At 38.9% G+C, this 20,860-nt stretch overlaps 1 protein-coding gene across 3 annotated transcripts in view; it reads left to right on the forward strand.

Moving 5' to 3' along the window:
- Positions 1-20,860, forward strand: part of LOC146497437 (netrin-G1-like) — a 70,899-nt gene that overhangs the window by 25,087 nt on the left and 24,952 nt on the right. For all 3 annotated transcript variants that reach the window (XM_085140509.1, XM_085140508.1, XM_085140510.1), the window contains exon 3: positions 8,381-9,024. In XM_085140509.1, coding sequence (XP_084996635.1) covers positions 8,381-9,024 — 644 coding nt within the window. The remainder of the gene's footprint in view (positions 1-8,380; positions 9,025-20,860) is intronic.

The following is a 20,860-nucleotide window of genomic DNA, read 5'->3' on the forward strand; positions in this document are numbered from 1 at the left end:
TACACACACAGGTCAGATGTCCTTCATTCCTCTGAAGGTCAGAAGAATGAAAAGTCTGGCTCTGTTGTGAACCACTGCTGGCCCTGACTGCAGGTCATTAAAGCTCTATTGAGTTTCTGCCAAAGCTCTGACTCTACCAATATCTCACCATGGCTCATCTCAGCTGTCTTTTCTGTCCAATTTATACCAAGCTCTGAAAAGATCAACACCCAGCCTCTGTGCTCACTATACACATGTGCATTCCTGGATATCATCCTTTTGGCCTGTCGCCTGTGCATCATTACAAATGTATCATCCTCACTTAAAGCCAGGAACAGTATGAGTTCAGTTCAAAAAAGAGTTTTCCTGAGAGTTGACAATTTATTGTCGGGTCTCATGGGCATCTTCTGATTTTGTCGAGTGGTGCTTCAGCTCAAATTATTGCCATTTTGGTTTTCTTGGATCAACTACCTGAACACTGAATCGCAGCCGAGTTACATCTTCAAACTGTCATTTGTCAGGGTTTCTCCTCCTCTGGTGCACCCCATGAATGAGGATGGGCATCCAATCGTGTGATAAAGGGGGTTTGGGCCAGCGACAGGTCTGCAGGTGTCATGCGGCAAGTCAGGAGGTGCAAGGCCGAGCAGGATGATGGGCTGATTAATCCAGCAACACCTCAGGTCCAATGGGAGAGATTTTGCTGCCACAGAGGTGCTGAGTCAAATAAGTTACTGAAGTCTCAGCACAAACTAGCGAGGCACACACAGGTCACAGATTAATATTACCATAGGGTTCATATTGCACTTTTACTTCAATTTGTACATATAAACAAATACTGAAGCATCTTAAAAATTGTAGTTGCAGATTTCATGAATAAGAATGGAAACCACAGAATTATACTACAACAATCTCCAAAGTACCAAGAAGTCATGTTGTTGTGTATTTCAGGAAGCCCACAGGTTAGTCAGATTTACCAGGGAAGAAAAAGTGTGGGTGAGTGGGAAATTATCATAATATTATCATATATATTATCAAAATAATTATCAACCTCTATTACAATTATTCAAAATCTTGCTAATTTAAACTTTTCCATTTTAAGTCCACTGCTATTTTCTATAAACCTCCAAATAATGCGGTTTAGATAATCTAGATAAACTCTTGTTTTTTCCCTTACCCCCTCAGATTTTATCATGCAAATAGTGTTTCTGATTGTCACATTTACTTTGGCCGCCCAGACTGCAAGAAAAAAATGCTTGCTGCATTTTTATGCTTATTTTTGTTGCATTAAATCTGATAAAATTGCATTTTTGTTTTTTAACATAAAAGTTTACTGAATCATTGTCATCAAGTTGTCAGTTTTAGCTAGAACTGAAAATGGGGTTTCTCTCCTTTTTTATATAAATTTGTTCTCTACTCCATTTGTATAAGCATGCATGCAGAGTATCATTGTAGATATGTATTATTTTGTATACGTACAGTGGGGCAAAAAAGTATTTAGTCAGCCACCGATTGTGCAAGTTCCCCCACTTAAAATGATGACAGAGGTCAGTAATTTGCACCAGAGGTACACTTCAACTGTGAGAGACAGAATGTGAAAAAAAAATCCATGAATTCACATGGTAGGATTTGTAAAGAATTTATTCGTAAATCAGGGTGGAAAATAAGTATTTGGTCAATAACAAAAATACAACTCAATACTTTGTAACATAACCCTTGTTGGCAATAACAGAGGTCAAACGTTTACTATAGGTCTTTACCAGGTTTGCACACACAGTAGCTGGTATTTTGGCCCATTCCTCCATGCAGATCTTCTCAAGAGCAGTGATGTTTTGGGGCTGTCGCCGAGCAACACGGACTTTCAACTCCCGCCACAGATTTTCTATGGGGTTGAGGTCTGGAGACTGGCTAGGCCACTCCAGGACTTTCAAATGCTTCTTACAGAGCCACTCCTTTGTTGCCCGGGCGGTGTGTTTTGGATCATTGTCATGTTGGAAGACCCAGCCTCGTTTCATCTTCAAAGTTCTCACTGATGGAAGGAGGTTTTGGCTCAAAATCTCACGATACTTGGCCCCATTCATTCTGTCCTTAACACAGATCAGTCGTCCTGTCCCCTTGGCAGAAAAACAGCCCCATAGCATGATGTTTCCACCCCCATGCTTCACAGTAGGTATGGTGTTCTTGGGATGCAACTCAGTATTCTTCTTCCTCCAAACACGACGAGCTGAGTTTATACCAAAAAGTTCTACTTTGGTTTCATCTGACCACATGACATTCTCCCAATCCTCTGCTGTATCATCCATGTGCTCTCTGGCAAACTTCAGACGGGCCTGGACATGCACTGGCTTCAGCAGCGGAACACGTCTGGCACTGCGGGATTTGATTCCCTGCCGTTGTAGTGTGTTACTGATGGTGACCTTTGTTACTTTGGTCCCAGCTCTCTGCAGGTCATTCACCAGGTCCCCCCGTGTGGTTCTGGGATCTTTGCTCACCGTTCTCATGATCATTTTGACCCCACGGGATGAGATCTTGCGTGGAGCCCCAGATCGAGGGAGATTATCAGTGGTCTTGTATGTCTTCCATTTTCTGATGATTGCTCCCACAGTTGATTTTTTCACACCAAGCTGCTTGCCTATTGTAGATTCACTCTTCCCAGTCTGGTGCAGGTCTACAATTCTTTTCCTGGTGTCCTTCGAAAGCTCTTTGGTCTTGGCCATGGCGGAGTTTGGAGTCTGACTGGTTGAGGCTGTGGACAGGTGTCTTTTATACAGATGATGAGGTCAAACAGGTGCCATTCATACAGGTAACGAGTGGGGGACAGAAAAGCTTCTTACAGAAGACGTTACAGGTCTGTGAGAGCCAGGGATTTTCCTTGTTTGAGGTGACCAAATACTTATTTTCCACCCTGATTTACGAATAAATTCTTTACAAATCCTACCATGTGAATTCATGGATTTTTTTTTCACATTCTGTCTCTCACAGTTGAAGTGTACCTCTGGTGCAAATTACTGACCTCTGTCATCATTTTAAGTGGGGGAACTTGCACAATCGGTGGCTGACTAAATACTTTTTTGCCCCACTGTAGGTGCTAATGTGGGTTAACACTCCATATGAAAACCCAAAGAAGTTGTTTGATTTAGTCTGACTCTTAGTAATAACTTGAAAAATATGACTTTATAAATGTCATCATTATATCTTCCTTTTGTTTTTCTTAGTCATGGTAAACTTAAGTGCACAAATTGCATCTCTCTTCATATCCTCTGAGCCTCTTTTTGCACCTAAAATTGATCACATTTATCACAGGGTAGTGTGTAAATTTAAATGAGACATCACCATGAAAAAAGTGAAGCCTAATTTATTTAATACACATTTACTATGCAAAGTGATGTCTCCAAGCGATAGACAGACAAAGTAAACCAGCCAAAACATGTTAATGTTCAAATCACAAGTCTGAAATAATAAGTACGCCTTAAAGAAGATGACTGGAGTGCAAAACTATGCTGAGTTCAATATGTAATCTGTGCTTCAGGTCCAGAAATCTGTCAGCTAAACTGATTGGTTGGATTGCCTCTATCCGTTCTTCAGCAGTGGCTGTCACTGGCCACAGAATTTATCTTCCGAGCCACATCCTCTGTCAAACGGCACCTCAACAGGAGGTTGCACTTTGTCTATCTCACAGGCCATATGTCACTCATTTAAGCATCTGCCTCACACATTATGTGTGTGTGCATGTGTGTGTAAAATGTGGGTCTCCCTCATAAATGGCTGTACAGTATAGGCTCCAGAGATTAGGACATCATTTGCTGTTCAGGCCTCCTTTCACTCTTTCACTAAGGCAGTGCCCCCGGACGGATCATATAGCATCAATAGAAACTGTGCTCCGTTACACAGCAGCCATGAGGGTAACAGAGATGTCAGCAATGCCAGTGAATGATGACCCATTAGACGCTCTTGCAGTGTTGTATGTTCTGTAATGTCAGTGGGTGTGAGACACATAGGAAGGTCATCAATCTATAACATGAACCTATATGTACAATGCAAGATAAAAATTTAATGAGAAATTATAGTGATAGTATGGATTTGTACATCTGCATGAAGAAGACAATTTTCACATGACTCTAAGCAGTTTCTGTAAAACGCAAAGTACACTACCCCATGAGACAATGGTTTATAGAAACACTCTTAGCAGTGATACGTTGAAGTAATTATTTTCTGTATGAGTTTTTCGGTCTCTTACATCATTGTGGAGTTATTTTACAACATGTCTTTAGTTCATTGTGATTTGTGGACTTTGTTTAAGGACAGCTTTTTTTATTCTCTACCACCACATTTCAATCAAGTTGAGGTCTGGACTTTGACTTTGTCATTGCAACATTTTGATTCTTTTCTTTTTCTTTCTTCAACCATCAGCTGAATGCTCTAGACGAGCAAACTATCAAAACCTCTGTCTGCAGAAAGTTTCTTGGACTTCATGCAGTTAAAATCAGTCCTGACTCGCAGTCTTCATTATGGTCAATTACATCTGCAAAAATTTAAAAGGATCTTTTCACTTCGTCATTATGAGCTATTGATATATTCTTTTTACTGTTTTTTCCATCTACAAAACTGTCAGGTTTTCAGAAAGTACTGCAGAGTGGTTGATAGGTCTGAGTATTTTCAAAAGCCACAGAAAATTAAGCTAGCTAATTTAGGGCTTTTTAAAACGGATAATTAAACAGTTACAAGCTGTCACTGTCTTTTTGTAACAATCAGTCAGTTACAATCATCTGACTGTGAAACCACTGGCATCACTGTGTGTCTGCAATCATCCTGTGTGCAGAGACCTCTTTTATAGAAGTGCTCCCACTTATTGATAATTAATTTATTAGCTGCACTGTTTAGGAGAACCTGACTGCTATTTTTTAAATACTTATTTATCCAGGTAAAAAATCTCATTCAGATACAAATCTCATTTTTAAGAGAGACCTGGCAACTTAATTCCTGAAAGTAAGAATGTTTTTCACAAGTCTGCATAGAGTCCTTGGAAAACTTTGCTTTTCACGTGACCATAAGGACCGTGCAAACATGTTGGCTACTATAATTCTTCTAATTTGACAATTAGTTTTGTCTAAATGCTTTCTGTCTGTTAAATGTGAAATAAATCTTCTTGTCTACTAAAATAAGGTGATATTTTAAAAAAACATGCTGCTTTAGCAAAAATGTGTTTTTAGTATTTCAAACATGCAGTGGAATCGATTTTGTAGTCGAATCATATCATCACCATGAAACATTTTGGTTAGAAGTGGTGCCATTATTACTTCAATTATATTTTTGTGGCACCAGTTAATTTGTTTGGCCACATTTTTCATTTGATCAATATCTCATTTTAGTCCAAAACTCAGGTTTTTTCCCCAAAATCCTCTGCTGACTACTTGCCCCTATGATCACAGGTAAAGGATCAAGTTGAGAGGGTTTATTGTTTTTTAATAGCTTCCCCTCCGGCATAGTGCTGTAGCCTTGGTCTTGAATGACCACAGAAGGTATTGATCTTCATAAGGCACTGTTTTTGTTGTTAAATAACCACCACAGGAAATCCGATGGAAGGTCCTGACCTTTGTCTAAGTCTTTCATTTCACCTAAACTGGGCTATATGAAAGCAGTGAAGTATGGTGGGGTTTACTGGTAGAAACTAAACACTGTACATGTCACTTCACGTTCAACTGGAAAAGAGACTTTAGATTATTGTTTGTTATTAATGATGGACAGGGCTTTTGTGAAAGGTTTGTCCCCAGCCAGCTCCCAAATATGAATGGGCTGTTTGGTTAGAGTGATCACTTCCCCGAAGGCCTGAAAGTTGAGGCAGGCACTAAGAAAATGATTATGGATCAAATTTATGACTGCTTTCCACTGGTCTCCCAACACTTCTACTAGTGTGATGAAGCAAATTTCTCTCTTTTTAAAGCTGTTTACTCTGTTTCTCACTGTTCTGCTGGGAAATTGTTTTTCTCATTAGCTACCGACGCCGTGGTCGGAGTTCTTCATATCGACTGTGAATAAGGCTGCCATTTCGGAAGATGCAAAAACAGCCACCCCACTGCTCCCCGAACCAAACCATGACAACAAATAAATCAAATATAGGTGAAAATTCATGGTCTTGAATGACAACAGGCAAATCACTCTCTTACAATATATTTCTCTCCCTCCCTCTCTCTCTACGTAACATTAAGGTTTGAGCTCTGAGCAGACCTCCAAGGCTGTTCAAGCACAAGTAGGGAATATAAGGAGCCTTAGCACACATCACTGGTAAACAGTTGACTCAAGTACAATTTATTGTCCCTGTGGCAGAACTCAGGCAGCCACCAACCTGCCTATTACTGCGCAACTCTCTCCTTCAAATCTCTCTTTCTCTGTGTTTCTACAGCCCAGCCTTTCAAGCTTTTGTGTTAGCTTTGTATGTGTGTGGGTGTGCATGGGCGTGAGAGGAGAATACTTTTAGCAGCTGAAGTCTTGCTTTAAAAAAGGTTACATTCACTTTCCCTCCCACTCTCTCTTATTCTTACAATCTGTGGTGGCAGCATAACCCTTATTACCCTCCTAATTGGATCATGCAATGCTCCTTTGAGTCAGCTGAGCAGGCCTAGTGACCCACAATCTTTCAGTCTTGTCATCAAACAGTTATCACTTTTAGCTGACGAGTAAGGAACTGATAACATATCATAGTCTCACAGGAAATAATGTGGTCTCTGGAGAGCTATATCTAAAGCAGGGAAGTCATCCATACATTTCGTGTGAAGAAGATAAAGCATCACTTTTTTTTTTCCTCTTTGGGGAGGAGATATTTGACGCACTTACTCAAAAACAAAAAGCAGCTACTGGTCTTTTCAAATGAAATATAATAGCGTCTGCTTATCAGTATTCCTGGCAGTGATCTTCAGAGAAAGTGGCAGTCTGGGTTGAATGCACTACAATATTGGAGAGATAAGTGACTAATGTTGCAGATAGCACTTTTCTCACCTTTAGATAATTTTGCGTGTAGAGTGTTGGATGATTGCTGATTATCGAACCGCTTTACAGTTGATCTGAATCTCTTCAGCACTTAACCTCATTGTTCCTACAGCAGAGGTGAGAGGAATGTCAATTGGAGTGTGTCTTCTGCTCTCTGGGCCTGTTTCAGCTCTCTCTGTTGCTCTCTTTGCCATCCACACACACACACACACACATACAAATACATACACACACACAAACAAACACATTCAGAGCTCTCTATCCCTTTCACTCACAAACAAACACACAGACATCAAGAGCTCCTCTTTTCCTCTCACAAACATGCTCACTCAAACATCCAGACTCACTATGGTACAGAGCAGACACAGGCCTATGAAAAATGCATGTCCCTTTGCGTGTTTCATAAGAAACACTCATCAGGATTCCATTCCCATCTCACCTGAAATACAACACAGGAATATCAATTACGAAAGCAATTTGGGTGGCAGTTTAGGCAGGGAATTCGTGCAGCTAGAATATGGCATCCACAGTGTCATCTTAGTGAGAGGGTCACTGTCTCCTGGAGCAGATTATAAAATACACATTGGCCCTGAATGTGATAGAATGTTACCGAGTACAGCAGTGGGATCATGGGCCAACAAGGCTATGTAAAAGTAAATAACTTTTCAAGTTAAAGTACCTCAACCTGTGGGATATTTTTGGATGAGAATATTGCTCAATGTTGCCTTATAGCTGTTTTGTAAGTTGTGACATTTCTACTGAATACTTTATGAAAAACTAAATATTTACCTACCGTTTTGACAAGTCACTTGCCAAGCTTTCTTTTCTAAAACCACAAAGGGCAGCTTTTAAACTGTCAAGTACATAGTAGAAAATAATTTCTGTGCAAAGGTAAACTGGCATGTTAAAATCTTTCAGCATTCGCTTCATTTCTAATGTTTTACTGCTGCTTTGATCAGTTCTGATCAAATCCATGTGCTGTAGTATTGCCTGCCTGACTGTTTAGCTGAGGGAGTTGCTCTTGATAAATTGTACAGGTGTTAAAAGGGAAGCAGTGTATAAAGAAGTGCAGTTTCAACATACCTTGCACACTCTGAACGCTTGTCAGCGAATTGTGAAATCTTAATTCACTCTCACAAATAAGTCATGCAGTTTTAACTTTCTTTTGGTAAATTTGATGTTGCATTTCATTTCGTGTTTTTATGCTACAGTTGTCTTGTGCTTTTCACTAAAATTGTTACAGATACTGAAGTTTTCTTGTACTGGTTAAAGAGCTCACGTCATCGCTCAATGGGCATTTTTAAAGTAATACATTTTTAAGGATATACTTTTAAATACTGGATTGCATCACATACAGAATGGGGCAAAAACAAACATGTTAATCGATACTTATATATATCTTTTTTTGTTTTTTTTATAGGAGAATCCTTATATGTGCAACAATGAATGTGATGCTGCCACTGAGGAGCTGGCTCATCCTCCAGAGTTGATGTTTGACATTGAGGGTCGCAACCCGACAACTTTTTGGCAATCAACGTCATGGAAGAAATACCCAAAGCCTCTGCAGGTCAACATCACGCTGTCATGGAACAAGACAATTGAGCTGACTGATGACATTGTACTCACATTCGAGTCAGGCCGACCAGAACAGATGGTCCTGGAAAAATCACTCGACTACGGCCGGACCTGGACCCCTTACCAGTTTTACGCCACCGACTGCCTGGACGCTTTCACCATGGAGCCCAAGACAGCGAATGACCTCACCCAGCAGACCTTGCTGGACATCATTTGTACCGAGGACTACTCTAGAGGGTACGTGTGGAAGAATGACAAGACAGTACGTTTTGAGATAAAGGACCGCTTTGCATTGTTTGCTGGGCCTCGACTACACAACATGGCCTCACTATATGGCCAGTTGGATACCACCAAGAACCTGAGAGACTTCTTCACAATCACTGATCTAAGGATTAGGCTGCTGAAGCCAGCCACTGGAGCCACCATGGTAGATGAGAACAACCTATCTAGATACTTCTACGCAATCTCTGACATCAAAGTGCAGGGCAGGTAAGCTCTTTTACATATGTTAATGTTCAGTAGTAACAGTTTCCTCAGAAAGTATTCAGATTCTTATCATTTTGCACCGCTGTTTTTTTCCACGTTGAGCAGATTTTTACCTGCTTTATTAAGATGGACTTACAAAGATGAGCATTTTGGGGGTCAATATTTTACACCCAGTCTAAACAACTTAGCCACGATGAAGAAGTAGTAGTCTTTGGACTCTTTGATTTGTGGCTGATTTCATTCCCGTGTCACATCTGAGCATTTTCCCTGTCCTTGCTATTGAGGTTCACCACCATGTTTCACTGTAAAGGTATTTGCCTCTAGGCTGTTCAACAGACATAGTATTCAACAGCAGGGTTCAGAACAGTCTCTGTCTCATCAGGACATAGAATCTTTTCCTTTATATTTTACTTTAAATTCTGTTTGTCAACTCAGATGTGAGCTTTCATGTGTTTCTTGGTTCATTATATTTAGCATTTCTAGTATAAAGGTTTGACTGATGAACAACGGCAGAGTTGGTTGACAACCAACTCCATAAAAAGGTCTGGTCATTCCAAACCTCCCTTATTTCAGAATCACTGAGATGACAGATTTATGGAAACTGAAAATTTAGAAATGATTTTACACTGCTGATCCACACCGTGTCAGTTTTAACAAAAAGCTCTGCAGAGAGTTTCTTGGACCTTGTGTCAGTTAAAATCAGTCCTGACTGGCAGCGTCCATTATTGTCAATTACATCTGCAAAAATTTAAAATCATCTTTTCACGTCATCATGAGCTATTGATTTTTTTAAACTACGTAAATTTCCATCTACAAAACTGTCAGGTTTTCAGAAAGTACTGCAGAGTGGTTGATAGGTCTGAATATTTTTGAAAGCCACAGAAAAGATAGCTAATTTAGAGCTTTTTAAAATGGATAAGTAAACAGTTACAAGCAAATAAAAGTTGTTTCCCCCCCTAAATCATTCTGGTTGAACAAAAACTTACTTACTCAAAACTTAGCATGTACTTATCATATACATACATGCATACACACACACACACACTTCTTCCTTAATAGGTTGTTGTAGTTGCATATTTTTGTTTATGTTCAGTGCTACTGAATGAATGACAAATGATTTTGACTTGTAGCTCTAACAATATTACTGGCTTGTATTGTTGTTAATGTTCACTGTTTGTTACAATCAGTCAGTTACAATCACCTGACTGTGAAACCACTGGCATCACTGAGTGTCTGCAATCATCCTGTGTGCAGAAACCACTTGAAAATTTTTTTTGCCTGGAGACAGTACTTTACATTTTGTCCCCCACTGTCCAGATATGAAGTGAGATGAATGATTGAAAGCCTGGATTCATGTTGATAAGCAGGCTTCCTAATGAAAGAAATTGGTACAAAGATACACTGTTAGAAAAAACATAACAGTAATATTCTGGCAGCTGGGCGTCAAAATAATACCGTAAAATAACAGAAAATAACTCATAAAAATATGTTTTTTTCCAGTAATGAAAATACAATTTGTTGCCCTAATTTTACATGGGATTTTGCCTTTTTCAAGTGCTTTTAAACATTAAATTAGGAACAATTTAAGGTGATTAAACAATGAAATTACCTATAAACAAGGTCAATGAATGCGGCAATATGAATAATAATACTTAAATGTACAGAAATATACAGTTAACAGTTTGTTTAAATAATAATGGATTGCATTCATATCGCGCTTTTTGAGACCCTCAAAGAGCTTTACAATTCCACTTTATAATTCCCCTCTGGCCATCACCAGTAGGTGGTAGGTGAAGTGTCTTGCCCAAGGACACAACAACGGAGAGTGTCCGAGCTGGGGCTCGAACCGGCAACCTTCTGATTACAAGGTGAACTGCCAACTCTTGAGCCACGATCGCCGTAAATAGCAATAATAACAATAATTATTTGATGTAAAAAAAAAGTTTATTAGAATCATTTTATATATTTTTCCATAGCATTACATTTGAATTTAACAGTTTCATCTTTCAAATAACAGACAAATATTTGTGAAATCATGATACATTTGTGAATGTATTTTAACAATCTAAATATGCATATGTGCAGACAAATACATTAGAAAAACAATAAAATTATGTTTTATTACATTACAGTGATTTTACGTTAATTTATGTAGCAAGTAAAAGCCACCGAGTAACCGCTAAGGGCCTCTACACTACTCATGCAAACTTTCAGGCCCAAAGCTCTTACAGGGACGAGCCCAGAATAAACAGGACAAGAGGGTCAATATCAGTCAGATACGTTAAAATTTATTTAATTTTAAAAGAAAACACAAAGGGTTTGCAAAAGGTCTAAAACATCAAAATGGGAAAGGTCACTAACGACCACAATATAGTTTTATTGGTGCAACCTGCCAGCAATGCAACTATCACCTGAGGGCTTGCTCTACCCCAGTAGTCCCAGATGCTCGTTGCTTTAAAAGAAACAAATCCCGCCCAAATAAATACGAGCCCAACAGAAAACTTAACAGGCAATACAATATAAATGAGATTGTAGTGCATAAATATACTTTTTTTAAAATGTCAAATGTATTAAGTTAACATACCTCCAGCAGACAACTTTGTTTGCTGCACACCTAGCTTGTCTTCTAAAATCACTACTAGAAACATAAAATACAATAAACATCAAATACATTTCGACGAATTTAAAAAAGCACTGAAAGAAAAACAGCCTGTACCTCAAAAGGTTTAAAACAACCGTTTGTGTAGAAGACAATTAAAACTTCGCCGGCTCGTCACCTATTCACACAACCATTGTTCACAGCAGCTCATCAGTACAAATGAAAGGACGAGCACCTGCTGCTACTTCCTCTTTTATACCCTCCCTTGGGTCCCCTGGGTCCTAAAGCCTTCCCCATTGCATTTACATTTGAAATGTGAAATCACAGTCTACTGATGTAAATTTAATGATATTCTAGAAGAACAGTACAAAACTGTAAAATACACAGTAAAATACTTTTATATTAGGATCTGTTTTTTACAGTGTAATTCAGAAAGATAGGACGCTGAGTACCACTCTTATAGTCCCTTTTAAACTTTCACAAGTGTTTAGATTGCAAAGGTTAAGTTCAATGCAGCCTTTTTATTTAATTTGACCAGAATTTTGGGAGAAGGAGCAGACTGAGCTGATACTAAATTTCTTAATTATTTATCAAAAAAATAACTTGACGGATGAATGGCTGGAGGATTAAGAAACAATCATTGAGCCAAGCTGTAGATCAAGAGTTCAGTTAAGTGTTTGCTTTGAAAATCTTCTGGCCATGCAGTCAATAGCCAGTCAAGACCATTACTGTCAGAAAAATAAATGCATAAATTGGTGTTATAGCTATATTTAGTGCACACCTTGCTATCTGTCAGGTTGTACCTACAAAATATCCCAAGATGAGAAGAGCATAAACTCAATAATATTTGCTGTAACTTAGATGAAGTCATGACAGGGAGGAGCTGGGGAAGAGTTGGGTTGCAAAGCACCTTGCAGATGTGGAGCAATTGTAGAACACAATGTAACCATAAATATGGTGAGATCCATAAAAGGCTATCAGCTAATAGCCTTTTATCAGCTGTTCTCTGATGGCAATGAGAGCTACTGATATTTTTATCAGTAGAATTGTTTTCTGATTATGAACATCCATTATTTTTAGGTAATTGTCCAAAAGATCTGTTTAATTAATTTTGCCATTCTGTCCACTGGCACCTAAAAAGGCATTTGGTGCTGAGCTCTTTTTCAAGCCTATAACCATATTTGACATATTTTAATTTCAATACTCTTCAACAAGAGTCAATCCCTCTTTTTCCTATATTTTATATTTAAACAACCATGATTAGTTTAGTAAAATCAAGGGAACTTATGGTGCGCGTTTAATTTACATACCGTGTGATATTACAGAGAATAATAACGGGGTTTTTTTCAGTGAGTCATCAGAATGCCTCTGTGAGGAAAGGGAATGGAAACACTGTCATTTCATGATGCATGGAAATCACCCACATGATGATCATAAAGCCTCCACAGCTGCTCTCCAAATGGGACCTGTGCTGCTTTCTGCAGTGAGTTTATAGGAGGGTAACTAGGTTGGTAATGACCCATCAGATGGGCCCTAGGTGAATTAAAACAGTTAGTCCCTAATTAGAATTCAGTCAACTTCAATGGCAGATTAGAACCATTAGCACATTGGCTAATTGGTAGGAGACTAATCTTGTAATTAAGAGCATTTGCAGCTGATTAAATGGTAATCATCAGGGACACATCAGTGAAACGTGAATACATTTACAATTACCAGGCTGTTGTTCCATATTTAGCCTTGCCCTCTTTAATAACGAGTAGATTTATGTTGTGTCAATGAGGTTTCCTATTTGAGCGAGCAACACTTTTTGTTTCAGAAGTAACAGTTTCACAGGTCTCTAATATTCTTATTATTACACTGCACAAAAGATTAAAGGAACATTTTGAATACACATCTGATCTCACTTGGAAGAAAAACATGCTGGATATCTATACTAATATGGACTGTGTAATGTGTTAGAAAAGAAAGGATGCTACATCGTTTGATGGAATTGAAAACTATCAAACTACAGATGTTTGAATTAACAAACACCAAAACCTCACAGTAAAAAAATGGTTCTGCAGGCTTGTTCTTTTTTGGAAATTTCATTTTAGTTGCTCAAAATGTTACTCAGTAGTTTGTAAGGCCTCCACATGCTTGTATGTAAGCCTGACAATGTTGGGAAATGCTCCTAATGAGACGATGAATGCATCCTGTCAGGATCTCCTCCCAGATCTGGATCAGGGCATCAATTGAGCTTCTGGACAGTCTGAGGTGCAACCTGCCTATGTCAGTAGTATCAAATCCTTCATTCTCCAGGAACTGCCTGCATACTCTGACTACAATTACCACTCCCGGTCATGGTTATGAGCCAGAAGGAACCCATGACCCACTGCACCAACACTGAGTCTGACAGTAGGTCGCAGGATTTCATCTCAGTACCTAGATTGCAGTTCGGGCGCTGTTGCCGAGTCTGTAGAGGTCTGTGCATCCCTTCCCTTGCCGGTTGAGGTGGTGAGCACAAGGCCCACTAGCCCACCAATCGCCTCAAGACACCCTCATGATGTCTGTTTCTGATTGTTTGGTCAGATACATTCACACCAGTGGCCTGCTGGAGGCCATATTATGATGCTCTTGCACTCGGAGCTCTCCAAGAATAGTTACCTGTCTCCTGGAATCTCCTCCATGCTCTTGAGACTGTGCTGGGAGACGCAGCAAAACGTCTGCCAACAGCATCATGATCATGTGCCATCATGAATTTGGAATACCTGTGCAACCTCTGTAAGGTCAGGTGTCACCTCATGCTACCTGTAGTGACACTGAGCCAATACAAATGCAAGGAAAATTAAAAATATGAGGCAGGCATAAGACAGATATACAATACATTCACCGTGATCTTTGTGGAGTACATGATACTAGTACCAGTGAGACACCTTTTTAGCTTCAAAACATCTTTAACTTTTCATGACTTTCATTAAACAAGCTGCTGGAAATATTCCTCAGAGACTTTGGTCCTGAATTGTGGACACAAGGCAAGATAGATCCATGCTTTTATGTTTTTTACTCCAACGTCTGACCATAGCAACTGAAAATAAATATGAAGCTCTTCAGGCAACATTTTTCCATTCTTTGTGCAAATTGTAGTCTCAGATTACTGTTCTTATTTGGCAGGAGTGGCCTTCGCTGTGGTCTTCTACTGCTGTAACCCAACGGCTTCAAGACTGTGTTATGAGTTCAGAGATGCTCTTCCTCATACTTTGGCTGTAATGTGTGTATATTTGAGTTACTGTTTCTTGTGAACTTGAACAGTTTGGTTATTTTCCTCTGACCTCAGGCATCAAAAAAGTATTTTCATCCAGAGAACTGTCTCTCACTGGATAATGGACCATTCTCTGTTAACCCTTGATATGGTTGTGTGGGAAAAACCAAGTAGACCATCACTTTCTGAAATATTTGCACCAGCCCATTTGGAACAATACCCATGCCACATTCAAAGTCACTCCTATCACAGTTTTTTCTATTCTGATACCAAGTGTGAACTTCAGCAGGTCATCTTGATGTGTCTACATCCTAGATGACAAACAGGCGTACCTAACAAAGTGGCCAATGAATGTAGATATTTTGAGGTAAACATAGTCTTTCAATATTCATTCTTTTTTGTGTAAACATGAATTGATGAGTTTTAAATTGCAGTGATTGCTCCACAGCACAGAATAGCATCTCCCACAGATATCTTATTCTGCCATTCATTAGAAAGAGTAGCAAAAGGTTGAATGTGAGGAAAATAAGCTATTTTTCCCAATTTTCCACCTTGCCCCTGGGCATCAAATTCAATTTTTGACCAAAAGTTTGCACTGAGAAAGAAAAGAAAATAAACATACGATTTTTGTCCAGAGGTGGATCAGTAACTCACATGAAAGAGGGTGATGGAGGCAGGTGGGGAGAGACTGATTAGAGTTCCCACCAGCCTCAGCAGCCTTCTGGCTACAACCAAATGTGAAAGCCTTATCACAGAATGGCCATCCTGTCCAAGAATTCCCAGAATACTCCACAAACACTGATAAACTTTAACTGACGTATACACACAGTCTCTCTCTACCACGCACGCACACACACACACACACACACACCAGAATATTTAGTCTCAAGTTACATCCTGAAGTGTTTGTAAATGTGATGTTATTGCTCTGAACATAAATATTAAATTATTTTTTCACGGTGATCTATAAGTTAGGATTTGGATGTACATATTTTGCAGTGACACACTGTCTTTCAATATCCTTTTATTGTAAACACAAATTGTTGGTGTGGATTTATCCAAAAAATGTCATTTTCAAAACTCACAAACATAACATAGTAATGATAATTTTCCCTTTTTTTGTTTATTGCATGTTATGATAATTTGGGGCTTTTTACGATTTTTTTTTTTCGATAAAATATAGAGTGCGTATGTAACCCCTGAATCACTTTAAATGGTTTAGAACAGCCAAATGTACAGACCAGTGGCTAGATTCGACATGATTACAATAGGAACTGAGGTGGATGCGAAATGAAATGGCTGGAGACAGGAAATGAGTGACAAAAGGTTTTTTATTTTTTTACAGAAATGAAAATAAAATGAGACACAAATTCCACAATAACAGCAGTAATAGAAATAATAAGCCGGCATAACAAAAACAAAACAAACAAACAAACCCCAAAACAGTCGTATTGACCTCAGTATTTCAGTTTGTCTTTTTTGGTCATTAGTCTTTGTCATTGTAGTTGTTAGTCTAGTTCCTTTTTTGTTGTGGTTTTGTGGTTTGAGTGTTACCACTTTGATGCCTCTCTTGAGAGAGAAGAATGAGTTCTTCAACAACAGTTCAGTTCAGTCTGGACACAAGCTCACTGTCTCCATCCGGAGAGAATCCAGTTGAATTCATCCAAAGAAGTTCAGAATCAGAATCAGAAAGAGGTTTTATTGCCAAATGTTGAGCAGATTTACAACATTAGGAAACTGCTGCGTTACTTTGTGCGAGACATATGATAAGACAAACACTTAAATAAAAATAAAAAGTCCTAAGCAGATTGATATATACATCAATGCAGGTGATCCGATCAGGGTCAGCTGTGATTTGAGCTGCACGCCCCAGTGTCCTGAAGGTGTACAGGTCCTGCAGAGATGGGAGTCTGCAGCCAATCACCTTCTCAGCAGAGCAAACATAAGCTTGTTGTATCCATTCCAAAACCAGTTTTGATATGTGTTTGGAATCATTGTTCTGTTGGAACACCCAACTGTGTCCAAGTTTCAGCCATTTGCCTGTTGGTCTCTATGTGGACAGCTTCAAATTTCAGGCAAGCTTGATGCTGTCGATTTTGGAGATGGGCTCCTTTATTTGATCAGCAGCCTCTCCGTCCATGGTAATGTAAAACTCATTTTACTGTGTACAGTGATCCAGCAGTTTTCAGTTCATGGCAGTCTTGAACCTTGGTGGATCCTGTGTTGTTCCTAAACATCCTAATTAGTTTCTTCTAATCTAACAGTCACAGTTTGTTACACATCCAATTAACTTGCATTAGTTGTTAGAGCTGATGGTTGTGGAATCAGCATCGGTTTAGAAATGTCTTCCCAACTTGTCCTCCCAGTGCACTAGACAAGTGTCTCAACAACTCAGCACGCAACTAGAATGCCCCCCACCCCGCATTTAACAAACCATGTAAATCAATAATTATCCTTCTAAGATATCAATAAGTTACTTTCCCACTGTTTTCAGTATCGGTCAGTTCAATTATTGCTGTTAAGCAAATCCTTTTTATGCTGTCAAAGAGATCATTTGTAGTCAATCATGATTACTAACAAGAAGTTTATAGACATTCAAATATCATGTTTTGCCTAAACCGCTACACATCACATCTCTATCACTAAAATCTTATGATTTTTCACTGAATGTGCATTCATCCATACAGCTGTAGTAGCTATCACAAATAAACTGACAATGTGCTTTAAAAAAGAAAACGGCAGCTTTTACCTAAATGGTTCATTTATAAAAGGCATGCAGATGGCATACCTTAGCAGATTCACATTACAAAAGTGAGGAACCTTGAGTTTACCTCTTAGGGCAGCCAAGAAAATGAGTAGATTTCTCCTTTAATAATCTATGAGTTGTTTATAAAATGCCTCAACAGTGCTTTGATTCAAAATGTACCAATACTGTCACAAATCATCCCCTGTAATGATTTATTGTGACAGAAAGGAGATGGGTAAAAGGGAAAAGAATTGAAATGGAGTTCTCCTTTTCACCTTTTCTGAATAGAGAGTCAGAGAGTGCGGCACTGCTAGCTGTGCTATTGATTTCTAATGTTATTCCACATCAACAGAAAACAAAAACCTTGAACCATGCAAGCGGGCCCACCTTTCTCGTCTCCCTCTCCATCTTTCCTCACTTATTGATCAGATGTCTGCTTGTTAATTAAGACATGACCGCTACCGGCAGGTTGCGCGGTCACCGCTGCACATCTGCAGGGCTGCAGTGGGGCCTGGGAATGAGAGGCATCTAATCTATAAGTGCTAATGTGCTATTTCTCGTATTCTCCATGTCACTCTCTAGCTTTTTTCAGCTTTTCTCCTTTATTTCTTTCTTTGAGCGTCACTGTTTCGTTCTCTTTCATTTCCCATTTTACACAGAACGGTCTCAAAGTAACATTAAAATTAGCAACTGTCAACAACATGGCTACGGTTGCCTCATGATGGATACTGTGTAAGATCACTTCAGGATCACAGATTGCCAAACACAAGGTTCTTTTTAGGTGAGACAGAACGTAGAGAAAATCTGTGGTTTTTGCTCTGTTGTATGAACAAAATCACCTTAGTAGATAAAGCACCTTTAGATGCGTTTAGATGAACACTGTCCTGTGTATGAAAGGATTTAAACACCCCCTGTTATCTTGCAAGTGCAATTTTGTAAATAAAACATTGATTTGTCTTCCGCCAGCTATTCATTTATTGGTTTGTGTCAATTTATGTTAGTCTTTTCCTGTCACGGTCCAATGTTGGGAAGGCAGTGAGGACATCCCAAATGCACAGCAAAGCAAGTCAGGAAAAGTTGATTATGGGTTAATTGGGGGAAAAAAGGATCAAGCAAACAACACAGGAGGGTGTGAACAGAATAAAGACTGTAAGTAAGGCGAGAAATCTCAGAAGGCAATAAAGTAAACAGGACAAAACGAGGCTGGAATGCTTGATTGAACATCCAAAGACAACCTGGGAAGAGTACATTTGGAGAGACAGAGAATCTTGAATATATTGTACACTATGCCAGAGTGATGAATGCAAATAGGCAGGCTAATGCTATACTGGGAGCAAGGTGATGTGGGTGTGGCAGACATGAGACTAGGTGGAAGGGGTGAGGAAAAGCAGCACTGTCACATATCTAGTATTAAACCTTGATATCTTAGCCATGAAAGACTATAGCACTTTCTAAGTTGACTGTTGGTTGGGAATTGTACAATCATTATACTTGTGTTTAGTGTAGTTAGTGTAGCTGTGTTTAGTGTTAGCAAAGATGCAGATTTTCTTCTCTTGTGTGAGTATTTGTCTGAAATGTTCATTTAATCAAAGTAAAAGGTCTGAGGTCCATTTTACAGCCTTCTTACTGACAGAGACATTTCATGACACAACAAAGAAAAAAGCATTAAAAGAAGACGTTGTGCTTTTTCTTTGATTGATGTCAGTTGTGAATCTTTAGAATGACCATAGACTGTCTGAATATAGATCAACCAAGAGATATTGCTGAAATGCCACAATCATTTTCCAAGACATCGCAGTTGCTTGGTCATATGTTTTGTTAATGGTTGAATGTGATTGCTTTCAGAATGCACCTGTATTTTCATTTTATTTTCAATGCTGTGGTTTGACTGGTAGGTCTCACTGGGATGTATTTCCATTATGAATAGGTTTGATTAATTTGTAACAACTGGCCATTATGACATGTTGATAAAAATGAATATTTTACTTTGCCATCTGTAGTAGAGTAATGCTGTAGCTCCATCGGTTGGTTTAGTTAGATATGAAACCAACTGGCAGCTACTGCAAAAGCATGAATAGATTACAGTTGTTGTGGGTGAATACAAGATTGCAGATGGCATGCCTTGGCTAGGATTATGGGCTGTACTTGCGTAACTTTTGTGTAATAAGCCAGTTTTAAACTTAGAATAGACATGATATGCTAGTTTTTCTATCAACAGATCTAGTGCAGATCAGTGTAAAACACACACGCTTTGTAACACATAAGAGTTGTGTTGACATAACTGCAGGCTTTCAGAAATTAAAAAGAGATCCTTTATCCCCCACTGACTTTTTATGCTGACAAATTTTAAACCAAACCAAATTTTCAAAGACCAAAAATTATTTTATCCTGAACAGCTCCTCTGAGGTAGACATGGGAGTTATTCAAAGGCAATTTGAATAAAAAGAATAATAGGTTTAGATAAGGTATGAAACATTTTACTGTTATTTTACACTCCCAAATGTTCCCCTCAAGCCACAGAAAAACTTTACATCTCCCTCCCCTTGTGGGAATCCTGAGTGCATAAAAGTACTGTATCCCACATTTCGACTGTATCTTGCACTTAAAAGAAGACTAAATTTGTAGCTCTTCCCCAGTGCCATCACATGATGGGTACCACACCCCATTGAACCGCATAAAGAAGATCTAAACCCAGAGGATATCTATCAGTTTGTGTCTCAAAGAGCTGCACACAGGAATTGGGGGGAAAGCAGAGTAATGACATTATGCCACGTTATCTCCTGTATAATGTGCCTACACATTTCCCTCCCTCATTTAAACTAGAACTGACATTTGAATATCATTCTATGCAAAAGATAGCCTTTTTACTGTCTCTGCAGATCTTTCTTTCAAGTTTCTTAGTTTATATCAGTGTTTGTAGCACTATAGATTTTCTCCTTAAGCCTTCGTTTAATCCATCTCCTATATTCTACAATTGAAGCCTGTGCTGCTGACAAATGGCAGTAGTTTGACTTTGATTGGAGAATGTTTTGCAAGTCCATAACATCACCGTGTATCTGATTTGGGAAATGCTTAGCAGTTTTGCTCTGCAGTGTGGTATTTTGTGCTGATAATATTGTAGAGCTGCTAGTTGTGTTCTAGGATGTCACCCTTAACAGGACTGAGAACTGACTGATTTTAAAACTACTGCACAGAAAACCCATGCTCTGTGAATCAGCTTAGTCACTGGGTTCTTACCATGGCTTGTTCAATTTTA

The sequence above is a fragment of the Neolamprologus multifasciatus genome, chromosome 18, assembly GCF_963576455.1.
Source record: "Neolamprologus multifasciatus chromosome 18, fNeoMul1.2, whole genome shotgun sequence".
NCBI lineage: Eukaryota > Metazoa > Chordata > Actinopteri > Cichliformes > Cichlidae > Neolamprologus > Neolamprologus multifasciatus.